This window comes from Mus caroli, chromosome X (genome assembly GCF_900094665.2).
Source record: "Mus caroli chromosome X, CAROLI_EIJ_v1.1, whole genome shotgun sequence".
NCBI classification, from domain to species: Eukaryota; Metazoa; Chordata; class Mammalia; order Rodentia; family Muridae; genus Mus; species Mus caroli.
The window spans coordinates 74853157-74866665 of NC_034589.1; the positions used below are offsets into that span (position 1 = coordinate 74853157).

Genomic DNA, 13509 nt, shown 5'->3' on the forward strand with positions numbered 1-13509 from the left:
GGCCTCGAACTCAGAAATCCACCTGCCTCTGCCTCCCGAGTGCTGGGACTAAAGGCGTGCGCCACCACGCCCGGCTCACATTGGTTTTTAATGAATGTGTGCCTTTGTCATACTTTTTAAGATGATCAAGCCATAAAAGTCCACTACCAGAAGCAATTTATTTTGATAGCAAATTAGAACATTGCTGTAGGTATTTAAAAGTTAATGTTGATAAACATTTGGATATTCAAATTTAAGGAATTAGAACCAGCATTTTCAATGCAACCTTATTCTGATTAATATGTACTTGAGGAAAATACCTAATAAAAATATAAAAAAATACTCTTGCTATTTAGATTTGTATTTGTCTTTTATAGAATTTCTATAAAATTCTTGACACAAAATCTTCAATGAAACTGAATGTATATATGTATGTGTATACATATATAAATATAAAAAATAAACATATATATGTATAGATAGCAATTAGAAGGAACAATTTATATATGTTTATTTTCAAACATAAATAGCAGAAAAAATCTATTTTTGCAAAGTGGATTTACATATATTTATAATGAAAGACTCATAGTTTTGAAATAGAAATAAAATCTAAGGTTTGTATTCACTATTCTTAGTAAATAACATGTGAAGACCTATAGTTTCAAATCAGTACTAATGGAAGCTCATTGTATAAAAAGTCTATTCACGCCAGTAGAATAAGGTATGATACTACTAATAGTGACTGCAATGATACTGAACAACAGGTCAGAAGACTGAATAGAAATGGCCTCTCGTATCATGCTAAGGCACCTGATTATCCTTTGAAAGAATCAAGTAACTTGGAGTGTTGACTTGTGCTTAAGTATGATGTTTTCATCATAGAAACTGGGTGGAAAATAACTTGCAAAGATTAGGAAGAGGAAGCACAGTAACTAGTTGTGATTATTATGTTATTATAATCCAGCTGTGAAACAAGGAAGGCTCAAGTACTAGCAATAGGGTAAAATGAAGGGTTTGCATGAGTAATAATAGGGAGAAGAAATGCAAATTACTGTGAGCTTTTGTTTGGCGGGGAAAGGAATAAGGGAAAAGTCTATTTATGGACCTATTACTCATGTGGATGGTTCCTTAGAGAACTGTCTGACTGTTATAGAAAGTAGCAGTTAATATTATATTTGTACATGGAAGTCAGACACCAAAGCTACAATTTGTATAATTTCACTTTATGCAGTATGTAAAGTAGAGAATGAAATCAAACTTGCTTTTGCCAAGTAAAGGCGGAAAGATCAAATTACAGTAACAGGCTAATGGAATTTTTTCCTTTAGGATAGCAAAAATGGTGTGGAAGGTGGTGGATCTGTAGTTGCACAGCATTATGAAGTGATACTGCTCTGTATACTTTAAAATGGTTAATTTTATGTTACGAGGACTTTTTTTTTTCCAAAATTAAAACAATCAGAAAACTAAACTTGGAAATGAAAATGAAAGGTTAAGATAGAGAAATGAGTAGGAAATAAAATATATTATTGCACACAGCATGAGTATATATGTTCATGATTCTCCTTCAAGTGTTTACATGTATGTGTGTGTGTGCATGTGTGTGTGTGTGTGTGTGTGTGTGTGTGTTTATGCATATGGGTATGCATATACACTCCACACTAAGGCAGATAGAATCAGCCTTCCAAAGTTGTCTTCTGATCTCCATTCATGGATCATAGAATGAATTCTATGCTTTCACACATAAAAGTTGTACATCCACAAGCTCATACAATAATAAGAAAGTTTTAAAAGGAAAAATGTCTGGCCGGGCAGTGGTGGCGCATGTCTTTAATCCCTGCACTTGGGAGGCAAAGGCAGGAGAATTTCTGAGTTTGAAGCCAGCCTGGTCTATAGAGTGAGTTCCAGGACAGCCAGGGCTATCCAGAGGAACCCTGTTTCAAACAAAACAAAACAAAATAAAACAAAACAAAAAGAAAAATGTCTACTACAGTATAAAAAACAATGGCTGCAATGCAGAGGCAAAATATTTCATATAAATCATATTTATAATAAATGTTATATATAATTTCATATATTAACATTTATGTTCTTATTACATTAAACTTTTTGTTTACATGTATGCATACAGCATGTATGTTGAGGTTCGGGGACAACTAACAGGAATTAGTGCTCTTTACAATCATGTGGGTCTTAGGGAATAAAATCAGATTTTCAGTCTTTATAGCAAGAGCCTTTATACACTGAGCTATTTTTCTAGCCCATATATAGTAACATTTTAAAATATGAGATATGTTTAGAAGTTGAGAATGACTTTATAGATTATATGTTAAAGTAGAAAGTGCTAGCATGTCATTCCTAAAATACATTTTTTAACCATCTTTTTCTCAGACCTTATATTCTCACTTCTTTATGATTGCTGTTCATCCCTTGTTGAAGATATTCAGCTGTTTGACATTTTGATCTGACAGACACATTAAGTCTACAGATGATAGAGGAAGCTGGAAATTTTATACCTCAAATAAAAATGTTAGTAGAGACTACATTGATTGTTCCAAAGCCCAAGCCTGATTAGCAATTTTCCACTGTATATTCCAAAACATCAACAAGAAAGGTTTATACATGTTATCATGATAAAGAGGTCACAAATAGGGTCTTAGGAGATGACTCAGTCAGTAAAATGATGGTCTTACAAGCATGAATACCTGAGTTTGGTTCTTCACTATCAATGAACACAGCTGATTAAGCACTGTGTGTTGTTTCTTTTATACTATTCCTTGGCAAGAACACACAGGAGGATGCTTCAAGCTCACTTAATGGTCAACCCAGGTGAATCAGGGAGTTCCATGTTTAGGTAGAGTTATTATTTCAAAACAGAAGGTTGAGAATGACAGAGAAAGATACTGAAGGCTGAGTTCTGGTCTCCACACACAAACAAGCATACCCAAATAAATATATACACTAAATATAAGTACATATATAGATGTATACATACAAATATGTACATATATAGATGTATACATATACACATTCACAAAGAAAGAATAAATTTCAGAGAATGAGTATTATAATTAGTCACAATATATGAAAATATAACAATATACCCTAATTATACAATATTCTTTTTTAATTATAAATATAATGGGATACAGCCAGACTATAAAAATATGAGCAAATAAGCAAGAACTCACTTCCCTAGCTTTATAAGGCATAGAAAACTGTGAGAATTAAGCTCTAGATATATTTTTACAAGAATAGGGAGTGTAGCCTTTTACATGCTGTCACCTTTGCATTTAGAATTTCCCTTTTCCTATCTTGGATCTACCAGTGATTACTCTAATCAATTTCGTAGTGAATTATCTGTAGCTGTGCTTTCGGTCAACACATAAGAAGGATTTAACATACTTTTTGTGTGCTGAGAAATGGATATTAAGTAAAAGGTATTTATTAGAACATATATTCTTAAAGTTAATTATCGGCTGTATATTCTTGTTTACCAGAAACAAAGTGGGTGTCAGATACAGCATAGGATCTTGACTGGGTGTGAATGTGGTATGTCAAGGGAACATAGTGTTAGCTTAGTGGCCTAAATTTCCACAGTTGCGTACGGCATACCCTCTGTTTTGAGGAAACAAAACTTCAACCAGACCTCTCTTTTACCCTGAACCCAGCTTGTTCCACAGCTGAAATCATTTGTGGACAAGGACATGTTCTGTTTCCTCCAGTCTCGTCTGGGAATGGGCAAAGTATGGTTCAGACTTACTCCCTGTTAGATTCTACTGACTATAGTTTATCTGGTCCAGCTTTCTTCTACTTTACTTCCTTTTCCATTTTATTTTGTGGGTCTTAATATGGGAGCTTGCTCTGTACTGCTTAGTCCCTTTCCCTCCTTTGAAAGTATGTTTTGTAGGGTACTCTTAAAATATATATATTTTATTTTATTTACATTTCAAATGTTATCCCCTTTCCTGATTGTACCATCCTGAAAACCCCCTAACCTTTCCCTACCTCCCCCTGCTTCTATGAGGGTGTTCTCCCATCCACCCATCTACCCACTCCTGCCTCCTCACCCTGGCATTACTCTATGCTGGGCCATCAAGCCTTCACAGGACCGAAAGACTCCCCTCCCATTAATGCCAGGTAAGGGCACTGCTGTGAACTCTTAACCACACCCCAATCTATTTCTTTTGATAATTTTACATTAGAAATGTGTTTATTTTGTATTATAAAGGGTTAAATGCTTTACAACAGTGATTTTCTCCTTTTTAACAACAAAATTACTAAACAGAACTTACTTTCCAAGATCACACTGCATTTCTGGTATTTCCTTTGGTTTTGGAAGTTCAGTTGTTAATTTAAGTAAATACCAGAATTCTTCACCCATTTCAGGTTGAAAAATAATGCTGTTTTGGAGAAATTTTGGAAATCTTGTTAGTTGTTTTAGTTTGTATAATACATGTGGAAGATCAAAATATAAAGTGGCAGAAATATCTGATTTCAAATAGAGCACTTAATCACTATTGTATTATATAATCTAGTCTTACCAGGAAATGCATTTGCAATTTTTTTTAATTTTTGGCAGGAAGATTACTACATTAATGAAATGGATTACTGTTATTAATATAGATTTAATAAATATTTACTGAAAGAATGGAATTTGATTTACAGAAGTGCTTTAAATGTCAGTGTTTAAAAACTCCGTGTTTATAGTTGTAGTTAAATCAAATATACTCTGTTGAACTAAACGCATGCACTCATTTTTTGAAGGACATTATGAATATGTGGTTTTAAAGAATACTTTATAACCAACATGTACTCCCCTTTCAGAAGATGGTGTTTGTGGAATTATAAATGTATCACTGGGTTGACATCTCAGCTTTATTATATTGTATTTATATAACTTTGATCAAATCACTTAACTTTTTGAATTTGAATTTCATTTTTTATAAAATCAATGAGTCAATCAGCCTTATTTTTGCTATAAGAATTTTATGAATATAAAATACATACCAAATTAATACTAGAATAAGCAAGTAATGATAAGAAGCCAATAGTATGCCTTCTAATACATACAAATAAAGAAAAATGAAGTTTTAATTGGTACTTGTAAAGCCTAGGGTCACATTAGAAAAATGAAAGAAGCCAACATTTCTAATGGTGATGTATTACAAGATTTTTAAATAACATTCTCCTCTCCTCTTCTTTTTTTAATTACTCTGTTCATCTTCCTCTGGTACTTCTTTTTAATTTTCTTTGTGATAGGGCCTCATTTTAGTTCAAGCTGGCCTAGAACTCTCTATGTAGTATGTGCTTGCCTCTTACTCAAACATTCCTCTGTCTCCTGATTACAATTGCAACTTACCATGTTAGTGGAATTATAGATTTTATTTGTTAAGGTTTAAAATATGTATCATTTTAGTATCCCTTAATTAAAATTATAAGTAGTTATTTCTTTATTTTGTGAGAAGCAATGATTTCCACAGTTATCATTCTATGAGACAACATACTCACATACTTCTAATATTTACAAGTGTGTATATGTGTGTGCATATATATGTTTTCGGTAGAAGATAATATTTAAAATATAACTTTGTGCCTTGCAAGCAAATGATTTATAGCTAATTATTCAAAAGGAGAGTTGAATTTTTATCAAGAAAAGTGAAAGTTAAAACCCTAGTTCTCCTGAACTAGTCTCAGCTCAGTTGTTGGACTAAGGAATATTTGAGTAATAAAAAGCAAAATAGGAAATGCTGGAATGTTTTAATTTCATATTTCAGGGAGTAGTAATTTTGCACTGAAGCAAACAAAAATAATTGTTAATTAGTTCTTATCAGAGAAGAGTAAGAAGGTATGTAAAGCAATGATTTTAAAGCTCTACCGTCAAAGGCTCAACAACAAATTACAATCCAAGCCCAAAACACACCTTTCTTCTTTATAGCCTGTGGTTGCTGGAGAATACCATACAATATAGTTCACACTTTCCAATGGAGCCAATGTCATTTCTACTGGTCCATTAAGGGCAGAACATGTTAATTCCACATCTAAATAAACAGGTTGATTTTTTGAATTAGAGATAGGAATTTCAATGCATGTTGTCTCCTAGGATTTTGAAAGGAAAAAAAATGATATGATCAACTTTGTAGTCAAGATAATCATTTCTCTAAGAAAGCAAACAGAAAAAAAAACAGTATTATTTAATGCCATTTGTGTTTTTCCTTTCCAGATACAATACTAAATATATCTTTATTAAATCTTAATCTCATACATGTTATCCCCAATTAATCTTGCAAAAACAATACCAGATATAAAGGAGCTTTAATGGCAAGCATTATAGAGAGACCTAACATAATTAAGGTAAGTTTTTTACCAGTAGCATTATTACCATGAGGTCTAGTTCCCATTATTTATTATAGAAATAATTCAGCAATGGAATGATGCCACATTTTACTGCTTTTCTAAGCAACCTGATGAAGTTTATAAGACTACTATAGAACTTAGCATTTAAAGAGGTTTCCAGGAGTCAAATAAAAAAAAATACAGGACAGTTGTATGTCAAGGACACAAACATGATCAACTACAATAAACTACACAGTGGTCTACCAATTCTACCTAGAGCTGGAGAGAAAAAATATGGAAAAATGGAAGGAAAGCACTTGAGCTTGCTCATTTAATCTCATCTACTAGTCAGATAGGTCTCACAAACAGTGTTAGTTGAAGACGTAAAAACAAAGAAACCCAACTAAATCAAGAAGAAACAAACTAAACAACAAACACTAGTTTCTTAATCTATCTTATGTTTTCTGGTACTGTTTTATTATTATTTTTGATTCCATTTTATTTCTGTTTTTTATTAGATATTTTCTTTATTTACATTTCAAATGTTATCCCCTTTCCTGGTTTCCCCACCAAAAATCCCCTATCCTCTCCCTGATCCCCATGTTCCCCAACTCACCCACTCCCCCTTCCTGGCCCTGACATTCCCCCACACTGGGGCATCCCAGCATTCCCCCACAATGGGGCATATAGCCTTCACAGGACCAAGGGCCTCTCCTCCCACTGATGACCAACTAGGTCACCCGCTGCTACATATGCAGCTATAGTCATGAATTTTCTTTTCATTTGTTTTTTTGATTGGTGATTTAGTCCAAGGAAGCTCTGGGGGTACAGGTTAGTTCATATTGTTGTTCTTCCTATGGGGCTGCAAACCCCTTCAGCTCCTTCAGTCCTTTCTCTAACTCCTTCCTTGGGGACACTATGCTCAGTCCAATGGATGACTGTGAGCATTTACTTCTGTATTTGTCAGGCACTGGCAGAGCCTCTCAGGAGACAGCTATATCAGGCTCCTGTCAGAAAGCAAATGAAACTCAAGAAGGAAGATCAAAATGTGGCTACTTCGAACCTTCTTAGAAGGGGAGAACAGAACACCAAAGGAAGGTGTTACAAGTGTGGAGCAGAAACTGAAGAAATGACCATCCAGAGACTGACCCACCAGGGATCCATCCCATATACTATCACCAAATCCATTTTATTTCTTAAAAATCATTCTGGGCCAGCAAGAAAGCCAAAGTGCTTGTTACCAAGCCCAACAATACCTGGGCTCAATTGCCAAGACCCATATAGAAAAAGAAAAGTGACACTTTGCAAGTTCTCTTCTCAATTCTGTAGTAGACACACACATAAAATCACATACAACTGTAATAAAATTAAAAGAAGATAGAGTATTTGACCTCTTCACATTTTAAGAACTACACATTAAATATGCAAGCTCTGGCTTGCCATGTTTTTTGAAACAATTTGAAAAATGTTTGAAAGCTATTTTTCCAAAGCATTTAAAGACTATATTGATAGACTAATATCAGTATATTAATTTGAAATATGTGTTTGAAGGATACAACCTTAGTGTATAACTGTTATATGTGCCAAATGACAGTTTATGAACATTTACTGGGCTCTTACCAGGGCAATACAATGAAGTTCAATTATATCTACAGGAGGTCCAGGAGAACTACGGATTTCAAGATGATACCAGAGTTTTAGAGCTTTAACCTTTTCCTCTGAAACAAAACAAAACAAAATAAAACTAATGAACCAACATCAAACATGTACTTCTTAATATGGGGCTCAGAATTTTTGATATTCATAAACACATTTTCAAATTCTCGTTCCTTTTCTATTTTCTTTGTTTTTCCTTGCACTAGCTATCATAAAATATATAGACGTTGTACATCGTGGTGCGCACTAGGCTCCGCACCACGATGTACAACGTCCACAAGCAGTGTACTTCTTAATATGGGGCTCAGAATTTTTGATATTCATAAACACATTTTCAAATTCTCGTTCCTTTTCTATTTTCTTTGTTTTTCCTTGCACTAGCTATCATAAAATATATAAAAATGAATGGATCTAAGACACATTTAGAAGTATAAGTTAGTGGGTGGAGGAAATAGAGTAAGTCCAGAAAAGTTACCTATCCATCTATCTACTTATTTATTTATTTTGGCTGGCCTAGAACTTTCTATGTAGATCAGGTTGGCTTCAAATAAGATCTGACTACTTCTGTTCCCCAAGTACTGGGGGTTAAATTCATGTGCTACCACACTTAGGCAGGCTCTTATTTTTCATACACGTACTTACATATGCACACAGAGAGAGCAAGACAGAAAGAGACAGAGACAGACAGAGAGGGAGAGAGACAAAAGAGGAGAATGAACCATATTTCTCCAAATTTGTATCTTATATCTGCTTTTTACACAACGTGTAATTGTACCAGTTACATGTGGGTGTGTGGGGTTGTGGTGGGTGATATGTGTGTATATGCGTGGGTGGCTGTGCACATGCATACATATGGAAAAAGAGAAAGAGAGAGATGAGAGATAGAAATTAAAAGAGGACACCTATACTTTCTACTTTTGTTTTGAAGAACTGCAATACAAATCTATTTAATCATGCAGTCAGTATATATTGTATGAGAGAAGAATAAAGAAAAGAAGAAAAAATATTTTCTTGGTATGCCTCTATGCACATTTCCTTAGGAATTTTGCATCTTTGGACCCTTGTCTCCCCAATACCCTTTTATGACTCTGATATTCACACAACTCATTTTCCAGGTTGTACACTCTGAGTATTCCAATTCTCTACTATCACATTTCTCTTTTAATATATATATATATATATATATATATATATATATATATATATATTACAATATTTAAGCTTTATAGGAAAAATACAATATAATTAACTTAGTTTGATATAAGAAAGACTCATATCCTATTTTAAATAAGAAAAACATATACTATTGGCAATATATTCACTAATACCTTATACGAAATATAGTATATATTCCTCATTTAATAGCAGAAAAATTGTAAAGCTTAGAACTAATACAAAGACAGACAGCCTTCATGGTGAGATATGACAATCTTGTTATTTTATGGCAGCAGAAGAGGGAAGACCAATGGGTGGATACTTCATTCCTCCTTAGAATAGGGAACAAAATACCCATGAAAGGAGTTACAGAGACAAAGTTTGGAGCCAAGACGAAAGGATGGACTATCCAGAGACTACCCTACCCAGGGATCCATCCCATAATCAGCCACCAAACCCAGACACTATTGCATATGCCAGAAAGATTTTGTTGAAGGGACCCTGCTATAGCTGTCTCATATGAGGCTATGCCAGTGCCTGGCAAATACAGAAGGTGATGCTCACAGTCATCTTTAAGATGGAACACAGGGCCCCCAATGGAGGAGCGAGAGAAAGCACCCAAGGAACTGAAGGGGTCTGCAACCCTATAGGTGGAACAACAATATGAACTAACCAGTACACCCAGAGCTTGTATCTCAGGCTGCATATGTAGCAGAAGATGGCCTAGTTGGCCATCACTGGGAAGAGAGGTCCCTTGGTATTGCAAATTTTATATGCCCCAGTACAGGGGAATGCCAGGGCCAAAAAGTGGGAGTGGGTGCGTAGGGGAGCAGGGTGGGGGGAGAGCATAGGGAACTTTCGGGATAGCATTTGAAATGTATATAAAGAAAATATCGAATAAAAAATTAAAATTGAAATAAGCATGGGCAACACAGATTGAGATAGCGATTATGCATTTAAAGTGCATAGCTAATTTAAAATTGATGATCAGAATGATATACAGTGTAATAACTAAATACATTAGCATAAGTTTACCTGAGTATTCCTCAAAAATAATGGTAGAATGATCTGATGGCGTTTCCTGAGAATAGAAGTCTTTCTCTGTACCAGTGTCTTCCTGAGACTCTTCCTCATCTCTGGTCTTAACGAAAAACGTAATTGCGCCTGCAAAATGCAGGTACAGGATGTAAACTAACCAGTGAGGAGTTTCTCAAATGCCTAGTCTCAAGCATCAGAGTTACTACAACTAACATACCAAACATAAATTCCAAATGGTAGTACTAGAGTTAAAGATGAGTTGGCTATAGAAAAATTTCGTGGACATTATAGGATACGATATCAAATTCTTAGTACTTGTTTTTCAAAAGATTTCCTGTAATAAGAAAAATTGGCTAGTAATCAGCATGAAATAGCTTTCAGTAAATTAGTGATCCTAAATGATTGCACTTACCTATTTTCTTCCTCAGATATATAACATTTCTACTTATTATTGTAAGTAGCATAGTATTCTAAATTTAATCTATTCTAAGTTTTATGAACATTTAACATATATAATAATATTTCATACTTTGTCATAAAAATTGTTACTGTCAAAAACATCCATTTTAATTTTTCTATATTAAATTGGATTCATTCAAAATCAGTAGTAATATTAAAAACTGGGGATAAAATAATTATATTTAAAATATACAAGTCATCATGTATATGTTTACTATATCAAAATGATAAATTGGTAAATATTTTTTAACTCTGAGTCTTACAGCACAATCTTAGAAATGGAAAACTTTTTTTTTCTGGGCTTGATGCTATACTATTAAAGCAGAGGAGTAGTTCATGGATTCCTGTAAGCAGATATTATGTTTTTGATGGGTTTTCAATATCTGTTACATGCAACATTTTTCTATCATCAGTAGAACATTCATTGTTTCTTCCACTGTGAAAGACAGAAGATCAAGATGTGGGAAGAGCTGGGAAATTCATAATCATCAGCCTTTCTCCCCTTCCACTGTTAGTTCATTCTTTATTTGAATGATTATATGTGCTATTATTAAAACAAGTGCCACCAATTTACTGCATTTCTTAATGTTTATAAATGATCTTTTCATGCCTAATAATATCATGAAGACATGGAAATATTATTCTTATTTGCCCTTGCATATCTAGAACTGTTTTTCATATTATGTCCATAAAAATATTTGGCTTTTAAAATAAGAAATTAGACGACATGATCCACCATAATCCTTGAGATCGCCACAATATATTAATTGAATTTAATAATTATCTCAGATAGGTTATTTCTTCCACAGTAATTTAAATTATTAATCTAGATTTTAACTCTCCACGTAAGTATTCCAACTCAGAACCTATCATTATAATGGATATATATATATATATATATATATATATATATGAATTTACATGTTTTATGCTCATACATATGCACTCAAAGACATTTATACATATTTGTATATGTGCTACAATATAGATAGAAGGCATGGTGCAAAGTATGAGAAGTGACTCATGGCTTGCTTAACACTGACCTAGGCAAAACTATAGAATGGAAAAAATGTTATAATGCTTAATTCTTTTAAACAACATCATAGAGACAGGAAACAGAGTTAGAATCAAAATTACATGTGAATTAGCACATATCTAAGTCTAATTAAGATGTTACAAAATAAAACTTTAAATAACTTTAAAATTTGCAATTCTTACTACCTTTGAAAACAATCTTTGCTAAGAATCTTTACTCTACTGAGTAAGAGCTCCTATCTCTTATGTGATTCCAAAGAGCAAAAACTGACACTCCAGTTCTAGGGTATAGTTTTGTAGCACCACAAGTTGTTTTTATTTGTGATTCTGTAAAAAAGTTTCAAACTTATAGCTCAACCCTATAGGCAATGGAGCACAATGGGCAAAACAATTATTTATAAAACCATTATAACATTTTTAACAAATACCCAAGATACAAGATACAATTTGCAAAACACATGAAACTCCAGAAGAACGAAGACCAAAGTGTGGACACTTTGCCCTTTCTTAGAATTGGGAACAAAACACCCATGGAAGGAGTTACAGAGACAAAATTTGGAGCTAAGATGAAAGGATGGACAATCTGGAGACTGCCATACCCGGAGATCCATCCCATAATCAGCCTCCAAACACTGACACCATTGCATACACCAGCAAGATTTTGCTGAAAGCACCCTGATATAGGTGTCTCTTGAGAGGCTATGCCAGGGACTTGCAAACACAGAAGTGGATGCTCACAGTCAGCTATTGGATGGAACACAGGGCCCCCAATGGGGAAGCTAGAGAAAGTACCCAAGGAGCTAAAGGGGTCTGCAACCCTATAAGTGGAACAACAATATGAACTAACCAGTACCCCCGGAGCTCGTGTCTGTAGCTGCATATGTATCAGAAGATGGCTTAGTTGGCCATCATTGGGAAGAGAGGCCTCTTGGTCTTGCAAACTTTATATGCCTCAGTACTGGGGAATGCCAGGGCCAAGAAGTGGGAGTGGGTAGGTAGGGGACTTGGTGAGGAGGGTCTGGGGGACTTTTGGAATAGCATTTAAAATGTAAATGAAGAAAGTACCTAGTTAAAAAAATAAATGAAAAAAAAAGAAAGAGGACTAGATTTCCTTTTATTGCTACTTACACATATGAAAATGAATGCAAATTTTGGATGCCCTCACTGAGTCAAAATCAGTGAAATCCATTACAATTTCTTTGAGACTATGTTCATGATACTTTCAAGTGAAAGCAACCTTTTACAACTTTATATGTCATGATCTAGTGTGTATTATTTAAAGGATATGCATAATTACACATTCATTTCTACAAGAATGGATGAAGTGCCACTTCCAGCAACTAAAGAATGGCAGGTAAAAGATTCTAAGTCTTTTTTACATTTCAAATTAGATAAGATACATACAATCTTTGGTATTTTAATTGCATTTGAGAACATATTAGGCTTTTTTTCCTAAGATATATTTTCTAACATACCAAAGTGAAACATTTTATATGAAACCATCTTCAACTGCTATTGTATTGTATTGATTAAAGGCCACAAAGAGTTCAACTTTATTTAAATGCCCAAACTCAAAGTGTGGTTTAATAAGGTTTTTAAGAAGTAGTTTGCTTTATATTCTACAAGAATGACATGTTTAAAGCATTCTTATTATTAAGAAAATTCTTGATATTTAACAAAGAAATACTTTAAATGATTATATAAAATAAAAATTAAATAAGACTCTTATGGATATTTTTATTAAAAATACTCTCTCAAGCTAAATATATTCTTTGTAGGTAGTGTTCTTATCTTAAGATTAAAAGGTAAGGACTCAACTCTCCAATAAAAAGACATAGACAAACAGACTGGCTA

The 13509-nt window shown here is 33.8% G+C and overlaps 1 protein-coding gene across 1 annotated transcript in view; it reads right to left on the bottom strand.

The window, feature by feature from the left end:
- The window catches only part of Cfap47 (cilia and flagella associated protein 47), a 238201-nt gene that overhangs the window by 55261 nt on the left and 169431 nt on the right, over window positions 1-13509 (bottom strand). Inside the window, exons 50-53 of the mRNA XM_021153316.2 lie at window positions 10159-10287; window positions 7933-8030; window positions 5900-6075; window positions 4272-4379 (exon numbers count right to left, since the gene is read on the bottom strand). Of these exons, the coding sequence (XP_021008975.2) occupies window positions 4272-4379; window positions 5900-6075; window positions 7933-8030; window positions 10159-10287 (511 nt within the window). The remainder of the gene's footprint in view (window positions 1-4271; window positions 4380-5899; window positions 6076-7932; window positions 8031-10158; window positions 10288-13509) is intronic.